Source organism: Salvelinus alpinus, chromosome 26 (genome assembly GCF_045679555.1).
Source record: "Salvelinus alpinus chromosome 26, SLU_Salpinus.1, whole genome shotgun sequence".
In the NCBI taxonomy this organism is placed as follows: Eukaryota; Metazoa; Chordata; class Actinopteri; order Salmoniformes; family Salmonidae; genus Salvelinus; species Salvelinus alpinus.
This window is the reverse complement of record NC_092111.1, coordinates 34,880,614-34,895,761: the sequence shown is the minus strand read 5'-3', so window position 1 is coordinate 34,895,761 and position 15,148 is coordinate 34,880,614. Positions and strand designations below refer to the sequence as shown.

General features: G+C 44.3%; 1 protein-coding gene across 15 annotated transcripts in view; it reads right to left on the bottom strand.

Annotated features, from left to right (window-relative positions):
• The window catches only part of LOC139555236 (focal adhesion kinase 1-like), a 219,602-nt gene that overhangs the window by 108,320 nt on the left and 96,134 nt on the right, over nucleotides 1-15,148 (bottom strand). For all 15 annotated transcript variants that reach the window (XM_071368874.1, XM_071368875.1, XM_071368868.1 and 12 more), the window contains one exon: nucleotides 4,876-5,114. In XM_071368874.1, coding sequence (XP_071224975.1) covers nucleotides 4,876-5,082 — 207 coding nt within the window. In that variant the 5' untranslated portion in view covers nucleotides 5,083-5,114. The remainder of the gene's footprint in view (nucleotides 1-4,875; nucleotides 5,115-15,148) is intronic.

The window sequence follows — 15,148 nt, the reverse complement described above, 5'->3', positions numbered from 1 at the left end:
ATTACATTCCATGTTCTATATGTAATTCTACGGCGTTACTATGGAAGCAGCATCAACAGGATATCTAGGATAGGATGAGACTGTATGGCCTGCAGCCCAAATGGCTCACTATTCCCAATCCCTATATAGTGCACTACTTTTGACCAGAGCAGTGCACTCCGTAGGGAATAGGGTACTATTTGGGACAAATCAAATCAAATCAAATTTTATTTGTCACATACACATGGTTAGCAGATGTTAATGCGAGTGTAGCGAAATGCTTGTGCTTCTAGTTCCGACAATGCAGTAATAACCAACAAGTAATCTAACCTAACAATTCCACAACTACTACCTCATACACACAAGTGTAAAGGGTTAAAGAATATGTACATAAAGATATATGAATGAGTGATGGTACAGAACGGCATAGGCAAGATGCAGTAGATGGTATAGAGTACAGTATATACATATGAGATGAGTACTGTAGGGTATGTAAACATAAAGTGGCATAGTTTAAAGTGGCTAGTGATACATGTATTACATAAAGATGGCAAGATGCAGTAGATGATATAGAGTACAGTATATACATATACATATGAGATGGGTAATGTAGGGTATGTAAACATTATATTAAGTGGCATTGTTTAAAGTGGCTAGTGGTAAATTTTTACATAATTTCCATCAATTCCCATTTTTAAAGTGGCTGGAGTTGAGTCAGTATGTTGGCAGCGGCCGCTAAATGTTAGTGGTGGCTGTTTAACAGTCTGATGGCCTTGAGATAGAAGCTGTTTTTCAGTCTCTCGGTCCCTGCTTTGATGCACCTGTACTGACCTCGCCTTCTGGATGATAGCGGGGTGAACAGGCAGTGGCTTGGGTGGTTGTTGTCCTTGATGATCTTTATGGCCTTCCTGTGACATCGGGTGGTGTAGGTGTCCTGGAGGGCAGGTAGTTTGCCCCCGGTGATGCGTTCTGCAGACCTCACTACCCTCTGGAGAGCCTTATGGTTGTGGGCGGAGCAGTTGCCGTACCAGGCGGTGATACAGCCCGACAGGATGCTCTCGATTGCGCATCTGTAGAAGTTTGTGAGTGCTTTTGGTGACAAGCCGAATTTCTTCAGCCTCCTGAGGTTGAAGAGGCGCTGCTGCGCCTTCTTCACAACGCTGTCTGTGTGGGTGGACCAATTCAGTTTGTCCGTGATGTGTACACCGAGGAACTTAAAACTTTCCTTCTCCACTACTGACCCGTCGATGTGGATAGGGGGGTGCTCCCTCTGCTGTTTCCTGAAGTCCACAATCATCTCCTTTGTTTTGTTGACGTTGAGTGTGAGGTTATTTTCCTGACACCACACTCCGAGGGCCCTCACCTCCTCCCTGTAGGCCGTCTCGTCGTTGTTGGTAATCAAGCCTACCACTGTAGTGTCATCCGCAAACTAGATGATTGAGTTGGAGGCGTGCATGGCCACGCAGTCGTGGGTGAACAGGGAGTACAGGAGAGGGCTCAGAGCGCACCCTTGTGGGGCCCCAGTGTTGAGGATCAGCGGGGTGGAGATGTTGTTACCTACCCTCACCACCTGGGGGCGGCCCGTCAGGAAGTCCAGGACCCAGTTGCACAGGGCGGGGTCGAGACCCAGGGTCTCGAGCTTGATGACGAGTTTGGAGGGTACTATGGTGTTAAATGCTGAGCTGTAGTCGATGAACAGCATTCTCACATAGGTATTCCTCTTGTCCAGATGGGTTAGGGCAGTGTGCAGTGTGGTTGCGATTGCGTCGTCTGTGGACCTATTGGGTCGGTAAGCAAATTGGAGTGGGTCTAGGGTGTCCGGTAGGGTGGAGGTGATATGGTCCTTGACTAGTCTCTCAAAGCACTTCATGATGACGGAAGTGAGTGCTACGGGGCGGTAGTCGTTTAGCTCAGTTACCTTAGCTTTCTTGGGAACAGGAACAATGGTGGCCCTCTTGAAGCATGTGGGAACAGCAGACTGGGATAAGGATTGATTGAATATGTCCGTAAACACACCAGCCAGCTGGTCTGCGCATGCTCTGAGGACGCGGCTGGGAATGCCGTCTGGGCCTGCAGCCTTGCGAGGGTTAACACGTTTAAATGTTTTACTCACCTCGGCTGCAGTGAAGGAGAGCCCGCAGGTTTTGGTAGTGGGCCGTACTATAAGCAGACAGGCAGAGTGCTATTGATGTCGTATGAACAGGATATGTGTGATGGGATGGGGGGTCTTTGGAGACCAGCTCAGGAAATAGGAACATGTTTATTCTGGGATGGAACCAGGAAGAGAATGTGGATCTAACACACAACTTAACACAGATATCTGCTGACTGCACTGAGACCTATGCACCATGGCTGCCTCTCAAAAATGGCAACCTATTCCCTATTTAATGCACTACTTTTAACCAGGCCCCATAGGGCTCTGGACAAAAGTAGTGCACTACATAAGGAATTGGGTGTCATTCGGGAGTTATTCCCTTGTTTCAATAGTTTTCTTTCTCTAGGAAATAAGAGATCTATGGGCTTATGTTAGGTGCCAGGAATCAATTTCCAGTTTCACACCACCGCACACCTGAGACCACTGTCTGTGTCAGTGAGGGCAGGGAAAATGGACCCACATTTCTTTCAAATGTATTTTGTGTTTGCATAGCCTGGTTTAAGATCTGGTTGTGCTGTCTTGCCAACCCCTTTGGCATGCGTGACAATGAACGTAAGAGCTAAAAAAAAAAGACAGCACAAACAGATCTGGGATCAGGCTAGGGTTTTTAAGACTCTACCTGAGGAAAGACAATGCTGGTCCCAGAGGGTCATAATTCATCACATGTTTAAATGTGTGCCCTACTGTATATGAGCTGTGTGAATGGTATTGTGGAATTAGCCAACTTTGAGGCCTCAGGTGCGCCTTATGTGAGACCTAGGTTGACTGCCACTAAAGATCACCGCGCTAAGGCACTGCAACGTCAGTTAAAAGAGAATCTGCAACATGTACTGATGAAGACACACACAGACCTCTGCCTTCGCGAACATGTGCAGACAGAGTCGGAGTGCAGTTAGACAGTTGCAGCGTAACCACACAACGATCACAGTTCGGTATTCCAATATGAAAAGCAACTAGGGATTGTGCTCTGAACTTTCACTAACATATAGCTATTGACAAACCAACAGCCTGCTGCACCACTGCTCTGATGTGCAACACTAATCAATAGTCTCTGTGCAACACTAATCAATAGTCTCTGTACAGCAGCAGCAGCTGGGTGAATCTCATGAAACCAGTTTTAAACATTTCTGTAGCAAATTGAGTTACAAAACCATGATGCACCGGCAAAAATCAACTATCATTCTGAGGATGTATAGTGTCATATTTTAAATATATTGTACATTTGCACCTGTATTTTGTATATTTTCACCCCAAATTTTAATTAAAGAAATGCATCCAGATTCAATTATTTTCTTACAATTTTTCTTTAGAAAAACATAATTTATTTGAATGAAACTAAATATGTTGCTGTAGTTTGTCCATAAATCATAAAAATACCTAGAGGAGTAGTAAATGTAGTAAATGCTAAATTAATATATTCCCTTTATTGCCTTCAGAATGAGGTTCTTATCCTTAAAAACATCGCTTTACCTCACTGAGCATTCTCATTACCGAAATGGGTAAAAAGCTCAAATTGTGAAAAAGTTTGATTTCATTTTATTATAATTTCATTTGAAACAAAAAAATGACAGTGTTATGTTTAACTCAGGCCTTTTCATTAGGGGAGCAATGTAAAAAATAATAATTTAGAAATTGATTTGTTTATAACTTTTTTGGACTGTTGAGGTAATGAGAATGTTGTGGCATAATATCTGATCAGAAAACATAATTATGAAATAGATAAGTATAGATCCTAATCTCAGTGATCCAAGAGGATATTTAGTGAAAAATTACAATAATTTTAGGGTCAACTGTCGGTTTCGGGAGAATGACTAAACACAACTATACACTGGGCTCCAACAGCCAAACCACTGCATCCAGTCAATGATGAATTAATTCAGCGCAGGAGAGATTCAGTGTTCAACAGTCACATGTACAGGGATGCAGGTGTGATTGCTAGGTACAGTGAAAATCTTAGGCAGGACTAAGTGAAATAAAATGATGAAAATGGTCATAAAAAAATCAAGAGAGACAAACAGAGTGAGGGTATCAGTCTGTGTGTGTTTGTAGGAGATCCAGGTACACACACACCACTTGTTCATGACTGTGTGTACAGGTTTTGTTGATAAATGTACAGGCCACCCATCTTGGCAGTGTAGAGACATTTCTGAATATTTAAGCCAATTTTCTGCAAGTCTACAAATTTCTCCATGGACCTGAGAGAAATTGTTTCCATTTAAAAGCTAATTTCCTGTAATTCTACACATTTTACCATGGCTAACGCTGTGTTCTTTTGCTTTAACGTAACAAAATCAATACTGCTAAATTCATTGTTTTTGAAATTTAAAATTCTCCCTGACTGTCCAGCTTTAATTTAGGTGATTGTTACCTCTCAAAGATTATATTACTCAAAAAATATATAGGTCCGTTATCCATTACATGGCAGCAGTAACCGAAAAGTCGCTGGTTTGAATCTCCGAGCCAACTAGGTGACAAATCTGTCAATGTGCCCTTGAGCAAGGCACTTAACCCTAATTGCTCCCGTAAGCCGCATCTGCTAAATGACTAAAATGTCAAATGTAAATGTAAAATGAGTTGCAGGTTAAAGCTGGGTCTACACTGATTGGCTCTAGTTCTGATGCAGGGTCAGATGCTGTTCCATCGTGTGTGATAATCAGATCCCAGACCTGTGATTAGTGGCAACATCTACTTCAACTGAGTGGGTGTGTGACCCCTGTTGAGACATTTTCCGTCTGTCTTACCCTGACATCGGTGGCGTCCCCATGGCGGATGTTACTGGCCCATGTGCTGTGCTCGCTGTTGCTCTCGAAGTGATGGAAGACCTTCAGGACCCTGTCTGGAGCCCCGGGGGCTCGCTCGGTGGCTGTGCCTGTGCCCGCGCTAAGGCGCGACTTGGCCCCCCCAGCCAGGGCGTGGTTGAGGTTGGGGTCCAGGTATGCTGTCGCCATGCCTTTGCTGTGCGCTAGGTGTCTGTCATATTCTGTAAGTGGAGAGAGAGTGAGAGAGATAGAGAGAAAAAACAACCGTAGAATTAGAATTCCTGCGATAATCATATGGGGAAACTCAAAATGGTCACCAGTTCACCCATTATGACATCATTGACTTGACTGGGGATCACAGTTCTACTCATATTCATTCTATGGTTACACACTGGGTGATAACACAGTAGAAACATCATACATCATCCCTGAAATATAAAGCATGGGAAGTCAACATTTTCTCTTAACAACCTTGACTGAGCCTCCAATAATAATTTCTTTATGAATGAATTATGATAGGATTATGCGGCACGGTGAAAAATGTATCAGCAAGTTGAAGGTGTGAAAAGGGTTCATATTGCACAATGCAGCAAGGTGTGACAAAGTGTAACAGTCTTTCCTCACACTTCACATACTGAAAAGGAGCAGAGAACTCCCCGGAAAACAATTAATTGACACACCACATCTCACTATAGTATCAGTGGTAAATCTGGAAGGGTGAATGCATCTGGAATCCTATTATCATAAGAGCAATCAGACATGCTATTGTGGTAGTCAGTCACATCTAGGTTCCTGATAGAATGCAGGCTGACACAACTAGTGTGGAGCTGTTGGGTGAATATACAGTACCAGTCAAAAGTTTGGACACACCTACTCAGGTTTTTATTTATTATTTACTATTTTTGACATTGTAGAATAATAGTGAAATCATCAAAACTATGAAATAACACATATGGAATCATGTAGTAACCAAAAAAAGTGTTAAACAAATCAGAATTCTTCAAAGTAGCCACCCTTTGCATTGATGACATCTTTGCACACTCTTGGCATTCTGTTAATCAGCTTCACGAGGAATGCTTTTCCAACAGTCTTGAAGGAGTTCCCACATATGCTGAGCGACTTGTTGGCTGTTTTTCCTTCACCCTGCGGTCCAACTCATCCAAAACCATCTCAATTGGGCTGAAGTCGGGTGATTGTGGAGGCAAGGTCATCCGATGTAGCACCATCACGCTCCTTCTTGGTCAAATAGCCTTTACACAGAGTGCAGGTGTGTTTTGGGTCATTGTCCGGTTGAAAAACAAATGATAGTCCCACTAAGCGCAAACCAGATGGTATGGCGTATCGCTGCAGAATGCTGTGGTGGCCATGCTGGTTAAGTGTGCCTTGAATTCTAAATAAATCATGACAGTGTCACCAGCAAAGCACCCCCACACCATCAAACCACCTCCTCCATGCTTCACGGTGGGAACCACACATGCAGAGATCATACTTCTCACAAAGACACGGCGGTTGGAACAAAAAACTCACATTTGGACTCATCAGACCAAAGGACACATTTACACCTGTCTAATGTCCATTGCGCATTTTTCTTGGCCCAAGCAAGTCTCTTCTTCTAGTGGTTTCTTTGCACCAATTCGACCATGAAGGCCTGATTCACGCAGTCTACTCTGAACAGTTGATGTTGAGATGTGTCTGTTACTTGAACTCTGTGAAGCATTTATTTGGGCTGTTGGAGGAATATACTTCAACTAGAGAGGAGCTGTTGGGGGAATATACTTCAACCAGTGTGGAGCTGTTGGGGGAATATACTTCAACCAGTGTGGAGCTGTTGGGGGAATATACTTCAACTAGTGTGGAGCTGTTGGGGGAATATACTTCAACTAGTGTGGAACTGTTGGGGGAATATACTTCAACCAGTGTGGAGCTGTTGGGGGAATATACTTCAACTAGTGTGGAGCTGTTGGGGGAATATACTTCAACCAGTGTGGAGCTGTTGGGGGAATATACTTCAACCAGTGTGGAACTGTTGGGGGAATATACTTCAACCAGTGTGGAGCTGTTGGGGGAATATACTTCAACTAGTGTGGAGCTGTTGGGGGAATATACTTCAACCAGTGTGGAGCTGTTGGGGGAATATACTTCAACTAGTGTGGAGCTGTTGGGGGAATATACTTCAACCAGTGTGGAGCTGTTGGGGGAATATACTTCAACTAGTGTGGAGCTGTTGGGGGAATATACTTCAACCAGTGTGGAGCTGTTGGGGGAATATACTTCAACTAGTGTGGAGCTGTTGGGGGAATATACTTCAACTAGTGTGGAACTGTTGGGGGAATATACTTCAACCAGTGTGGAGCTGTTGGGGGAATATACTTCAACTAGTGTGGAGCTGTTGGGGGAATATACTTCAACCAGTGTGGAGCTGTTGGGGGAATATACTTCAACTAGTGTGGAACTGTTGGGGGAATATACTTCAACCAGTGTGGAGCTGTTGGGGGAATATACTTCAACTAGTGTGGAGCTGTTGGGGGAATATACTTCAACCAGTGTGGAGCTGTTGGGGGAATATACTTCAACTAGTGTGGAGCTGTTGGGGGAATATACTTCAACCAGTGTGGAGCTGTTGGGGGAATATACTTCAACTAGTGTGGAGCTGTTGTGGGAATATACTTCAACCAGTGTGGAGCTGTTGGGGGAATATACTTCAACCAGTGTGGAGCTGTTGGGGGAATATACTTCAACTAGTGAGGAGCTGTTGGGGGAATATACTTCAACCAGTGTGGAGCTGTTGGGGGAATATACTTCAACTAGTGTGGAACTGTTGGGGGAATATACTTCAACCAGTGTGGAGCTGTTGGGGGAATATACTTCAACTAGTGAGGAGCTGTTGGGGGAATATACTTCAACTAGTGTGGAACTGTTGGGGGAATATACTTCAACTAGTGAGGAGCTGTTGGGGGAATATACTTCAACTAGTGTGGAACTGTTGGGGGAATATACTTCAACCAGTGTGGAGCTGTTGGGGGAATATACTTCAACTAGTGTGGAGCTGTTGGGGGAATATACTTCAACCAGTGTGGAGCTGTTGGGGGAATATACTTCAACCAGTGTGGAGCTGTTGGGGGAATATACTTCAACCAGTGTGGAGCTGTTGGGGGAATATACTTCAACTAGTGTGGAGCTGTTGTGGGAATATACTTCAACCAGTGTGGAGCTGTTGGGGGAATATACTTCAACCAGTGTGGAGCTGTTGGGGGAATATACTTCAACCAGTGTGGAGCTGTTGGGGGAATATACTTCAACCAGTGTGGAGCTGTTGGGGGAATATACTTCAACCAGTGTGGAGCTGTTGGGGGAATATACTTCAACCAGTGTGGAGCTGTTGGGGGAATATACTTCAACTAGTGAGGAGCTGTTGAGGGAATATACTTCAACTAGTGTGGAGCTGTTGGGGGAATATACTTCAACCAGTGTGGAGCTGTTGGGGGAATATACTTCAACCAGTGTGGAGCTGTTGGAGGAATATACTTCAACTAGTGAGGAGCTGTTGGGGGAATATACTTCAACCAGTGTGGAGCTGTTGGGGGAATATACTTCAACCAGTGTGGAGCTGTTGGGGGAATATACTTCAACCAGTGTGGAGCTGTTGGGGGAATATACTTCAACCAGTGTGGAGCTGTTGGGGGAATATACTTCAACCAGTGTGGAGCTGTTGGAGGAATATACTTCAACCAGTGTGGAGCTGTTGGGGGAATATACTTCAACTAGTGTGGAGCTGTTGGGGGAATATACTTCAACTAGTGTGGAGCTGTTGGGGGAATATACTTCAACTAGTGTGGAGCTGTTGGGGGAATATACTTCAACTAGTGTGGAGCTGTTGGGGGAATATACTTCAACTAGTGTGGAGCTGTTGGGGGAATATACTTCAACTAGTGTGGAGCTGTTGGGGGAATATACTTCAACTAGTGTGGAGCTGTTGGGGGAATATACTTCAACTAGTGAGGAGCTGTTGGGGGAATATACTTCAACCAGTGTGGAGCTGTTGGGGGAATATACTTCAACTAGTGTGGAGCTGTTGGGGGAATATACTTCAACCAGTGTGGAGCTGTTGGGGGAATATACTTCAACTAGTGTGGAGCTGTTGGGGGAATATACTTCAACTAGTGTGGAGCTGTTGAGGGAATATACTTCAACTAGTGTGGAGCTGTTGGGGGAATATACTTCAACTAGTGTGGAGCTGTTGGGGGAATATACTTCAACTAGTGTGGAGCTGTTGGGGGAATATACTTCAACTAGTGTGGAGCTGTTGGGGGAATATACTTCAACCAGTGTGGAGCTGTTGGGGGAATATACTTCAACTAGTGTGGAGCTGTTGGGGGAATATACTTCAACCAGTGTGGAGCTGTTGGGGGAATATACTTCAACTAGTGTGGAGCTGTTGGGGGAATATACTTCAACCAGTGTGGAGCTGTTGGGGGAATATACTTCAACTAGTGTGGAGCTGTTGGGGGAATATACTTCAACCAGTGTGGAGCTGTTGGGGGAATATACTTCAACTAGTGTGGAGCTGTTGTGGGAATATACTACATGTGCATTCAGCTTGTGTCAGCAGGAACAGTGCCCTCTGTGTGGCTTGAAAAGCCCAAAATAACCTCCCCTGGTAGAAGTGAGAGTGCACCCACATAGTGACTAAGCACCGGTCGATGGAAAACAGGAGACTTCTACTGGATTTGGCCTCCAACGAAATGCCACAGATACAAGGTTTAGCATGTGAGCTTTAAAGAGAGCTGCAGAGTTAAAATATGTTTTCTTTATACATTTAAAAGGACTGTAATGGATACAAGGATTGGCAGCAGTGCAGTCCATTTGAGAACGGACGGTGGGCATTGCACCACAGCACTGGCTGCAGTACGAAAACAGCAGGGGCACTAGCTTTAAGTGCACTGCTTTTATTTTTTTCATCCTGGCGTCCACAGAGCCAAAGGCGCTAGTCAACAGTAAGTGACAGACAGTGTGCACTGCAGTACTGACTGAAACTTCTCTTTTCAGTTAATCTCCTGGTCTGAGCTGGGGTCTGGCCTGTTACTTTAGACAGGATACACAGACACACAGGGCTGTCAGATGCCTGGCCAGTATCAAATCAACACACACTAAGTTGAGCCGCTCTCTCTCCCCAGGGGCCAGGGTGGGTGTGTGTGTGTTTGTGGACGCGCGTGTGTGTGTGAGCAAAATGGGGCACTAGATGTAATCTCTGCTACATTCCTGCTGGCCAGTGTGTTCTGTTTGTCCATGTTATTAACAGGCATTAGATGATGGTCTACATCCAGGGAACAGGAGGACAGAACACGCCCCTGTGGTGAGGCGTCGCAGGACAGACCGGTCACACACTGGGGGGAGGGGGGGGGGGGGGGTTGCTGGCCAGAAGATCAAATATTATACTTTCATTGAATTTATTTGCACCAATGAAAACAAGTGCTAAACAACAATACAGATAAATTATATAAATTTAAAAAGCTGTGCAGGTGGTTGGAAGCCCAAGGCTTATATGAAAACCACACCTCAAAAACACTATATACTGTAAGTACCTAAATAAAAAAGGTTTGTTAAAACACATACCCAAACCTACTAATTCTAAATGTATAAATGAATTTATAAGTAATCACAAAAAAACAAATAGTATTTGTTTTGTCTAAATGTGTGTGTGCATGTGTGCAATAATTAGGCTATATGGAGGAGATTACTGAGTAGTTTGGTTCATCAGGCTGACCCCCAGTCTTCATGGAGGAGATTACTGAGTAGTTTGGTTCATCAAGCTGACCCCCAGTCTTCATGGAGGAGATTACTGAGTAGTTTGGTTCATCAGGCTGATCCCCGGTCTTCATGGAGGAGATTACGGAGTAGTTTGGTTCATCAGGCTGATCCCCGGTCTTCATGGAGGAGATTACTGAGTAGTTTGGTTCATCAGGCTGACCTCCAGTCTTCATGGAAGAGATTACTGAGTAGTTTGGTTCATCAGGCTGACCTTCAGTCTTCATGGAGGAGATTACTGAGTAGTTTGGTTCATCAGGCTGACCCCCAGTCTTCATGGAGGAGATTACTGAGTAGTTTGGTTCATCAGGCTCACCCCCAGTCTTCATGGAGGAGATTACTGAGTAGTTTGGTTCATCAGGCTGACCTCCAGTCTTCATGGAGGAGATTACTGAGTAGTTTGGTTCATCATGCTGACCTCCAGTCTTCATGGAGGAGATTACTGAGTAGTTTGGTTCATCAGGCTGACCTTCAGTCTTCATGGAGGAGATTACTGAGTAGTTTGGTTCATCAGGCTGACCTTCAGTCTTCATGGAGGAGATTACTGAGTAGTTTGGTTCATCAGGCTCACCCCCAGTCTTCATGGAGGAGATTACTGAGTAGTTTGGTTCATCAGGCTGACCTCCAGTCTTCATGGAGGAGATTACTGAGTAGTTTGGTTCATCATGCTGACCTCCAGTCTTCATGGAGGAGATTACTGAGTAGTTTGGTTCATCAGGCTGACCCCCAGTCTTCATGGAGGAGATTACTGAGTAGTTTGGTTCATCATGCTGACCTCCAGTCTTCATGGAGGAGATTACTGAGTAGTTTGGTTCATCAGGCTGATCCCCGGTCTTCATGGAGGAGATTACTGAGTAGTTTGGTTCATCAGGCTGATCCCCGGTCTTCATGGAGGAGATTACTGAGTAGTTTGGTTCATCAGGCTGACCTCCAGTCTTCGCTTGAAGTTATTGAGGGATGATGATGTTTTGGCAATGTGAAGATAAGAATTCCAGAGTATGGTACCTCTGTATCTGATAGAGAATTGACTATGTGAGGTATGGCAGTGGGCAGGATAAAGGTTATCGCAGTGTCTTGTGTTATATAGATGGACTTCAGAATTATATTTATTGTTGGCTTCATTAATATCTAATGGGTTAAAGACCATGTTATCAGGGTTGATATCCTTGGCTTCATTAATATCTAACGGGTTAAAGACCATGTTATCAGGATTGATATCCTTGGCTTCATTAATATCTAACGGGTTAAAGACCATGTTATCAGGGTTGATATCCTTGGCTTCATTAATATCTAATGGGTTAAAGACCATGTTATCAGGGTTGATATCCTTGGGTTCATTAATATCTAATGGGTTAAAAGACCATGTTATCAGGGTTGATATCCTTGGCTTCATTAATATCTAACGGGTTAAAGACCATGTTATCAGAGATGATATCCTTGGCTTCATTAATATCTAACGGGTTAAAGACCATGTTATCAGGGCTGATATCCTTGGCTTCATTAATATCTAATGGGTTAAAGACCATGTTATCAGAGATGATATCCTTGGCTTCATTAATATCTAATGGGTTAAAGACCATGTTATCAGAGATGATATCCTGCCCAACTAAGAGAGATATTCCAGAGAGTGGAAAGGAAACAGGCCTCACGTGTCCAATACAACCACACGTTGGTGTTAGTTTGATCAATGGGGTGCACTTCCTATGGAAGCCACATTGACACAGTCCACATAACACCACTGAAGACTATAAGAACAGTGTGTGTTTTAGGTCACGATGTTAGGTGAAACACATGAACAAAGTAGAATAAATATGTGTGTCTGTCTATGTGTGTGGGGGGGGGGGGGAGTATGTGTGTGGGTGTGTGTGTGTGAGTCAGTTGACTATAGCGGAGTCACTTGCCATAGGCCTACAAGAGGCGGGGTGAACGACCAGCTGATCATACTTCAGGTATGCGATGTTACCTTCTTCTGTTCTTCAATTAGTCATAGCAGTAGTTCCTTTCTTTTGATGTTTACCTTTTCGGAGAAGTCTAAATTGATGAAGATTTTGGTTCCCTTCAGGCACTTGGCTCTCCTGAGAATCTCCTCCTTGTCTTTGAACCTCAGCAGTTTCACCACTATAGATCTGGGCTATCCACTGGGGAAGAAAGTGCCATTGCTATGCACCCTCTCCATCTCCATGAGTTTAGGATCCAGGTTGATCTGACCCTCTCCATCTCCATGAGTTTAGGATCCAGGTTGATCTGACCCTCTCCATCTCCATGAGTTTAGGATCCAGGTTGATCTGACCCTCTCCATCTCCATGAGTTTAGGATCCAGTTGATCTGACCCTCTCCATCTCCATGAGTCTAAGATCCAGGTTGATCTGACCCTCTCCATCTCCATGAGTTTAGGATCCAGTTTGATCTGACCCTCTCCATCTCCATGAGTTTAGGATCCAGGTTGATCTGACCCTCTCCATCTCCATGAGTTTAGGATCCAGTTTGATCAGACCCTCTCCATCTCCATGAGTTTAGGATCCAGTTGATCTGACCCTCTCCATCTCCATGAGTTTAGGATCCAGTTTGATCTGACCCTCTCCATCTCCATGAGTTTAGGATCCAGGTTGATCTGACCCTCTCCATCTCCATGAGTTTAGGATCCAGTTTGATCTGACCCTCTCCATCTCCATGAGTTTAGGATCCAGTTTGAGTTGATCTGACAGGAGTTTCTTGACCTTGACTTCTGTGTCATGCCGAGTTTCAGTCTTTACATCCTCAATTCCATCAATTAAAATGTTATTGAGCCTCGATAGCTTTTCGAGGTAGTCTCCTTTGGGAAGAGTGCTTGTCAAGTGTTAGGAAAATTGTGAAATCCTCAGACATGGTTTTGAATGCGGTCTGGCTGGTGACATTCGCACCCTTTACCTCCTGCGCTGTGTCCAAACTGTGTTTGAATTTCATTACATCCTTAAACAGATCATGAACACTTTTGTTGGTAGAATCCATAAAGAGTTACAGGAAGGACTTCAACGTTATTTTCCTGCTGATCTATTAGATGTTTGTAGAAGTCTTTGTTAATCCAGTAGTTCATGGAGTGTACAGCCTGATACGTATATTCCTCTTATAGAAGTCTTTGTTAATCCAGTAGTTCATGGAGTGTACAGCCTGATACGTATACGGAGTGTACAGCCTGATACGTATACGGAGTGTACAGCCTGATACGTATACGGAGTGTACAGCCTGATACGTATATGGAGTGTACAGCCTGATACGTATATTCCTCTTATAGAAGTCTTTATTAATCCAGTAGTTCATGGAGTGTACAGCCTGATACAAATATGGAGTGTACAGCCTGATACGTATATGGAGTGTACAGCCTGATACGTATATTCCTCTTATAGAAGTCTTTATTAATCCAGTAGTTCATGGAGTGTACAGCCTGATACGTATATGGAGTGTACAGCCTGATACGTATATGGAGTGTACAGCCTGATACGTACAGTGGGGAGAACAAGTATTTGATACACTGCCGATTTTGCAGGTTTTCCTACTTACAAAGCATGTAGAGGTCTGTAATTTTTATCATAGGTACACTTCAACTGTGAGAGTACGGAATCTAAAACAAAAATCCAGAAAATCACATTGTATGATTTTTAAGTAATTAATTTGCATTTTATTGCATGACATAAGTATTTGATACATCAGAAAAGCAGAACTTAATATTTGGTACAGAAACCTTTGTTTGCAATTACAGAGATCATACGTTTCCTGTAGTTCTTGACCAGGTTTGCACACACTGCAGCAGGGATTTTGGCCCACTCCTCCATACAGACCTTCTCCAGATCCTTCAGGTTTCGGGGCTGTCGCTGGGCAATATGGACTTTCAGCTCCCTCCAAAGATTTTCTATTGGGTTCAGGTCTGGAGACTGGCTAGGCCACTCCAGGACCTTGAGATGCTTCTTACGGAGCCACTCCTTAGTTGCCCTGACTGTGTGTTTCGGGTCGTTGTCATGCTGGAAGACCCAGCCACGACCCATCTTCAGATGCTCGTACTGAGGGTACAGGAGGTTGTATGGCCAAGATCTCGCGATACATGGCCTCATCCAGCCTGCCCCGTCAATACGGTGCAGTCGTCCTGTCCCCTTTGCAGAAAACCATCCCAAAAGAATGATGTTTCCACCGCCAGTGCTTCACGGCCTGGGATGCGTGATACTTGGGGTTGTACTCAGCCTGCTACGTCCTCCAAACATGAAGAGTGAAGTTTAGACCAAAAGCTCTATTTTTGTCTCAACAGACCACATGGACCTGCTCCCAGTCCTCCTCTGGATCATCCAGATGGTCATTGGCAAACTTCAGACGGGCCTGGACATGCGCTGGCTTGAGCAGGGGGACCTTGCGTGCGCTGCAGGATTTTAATCCATGACGGCGTAGTGTGTTACTAATGGTATACTTTGAGACTGTGGTCCCA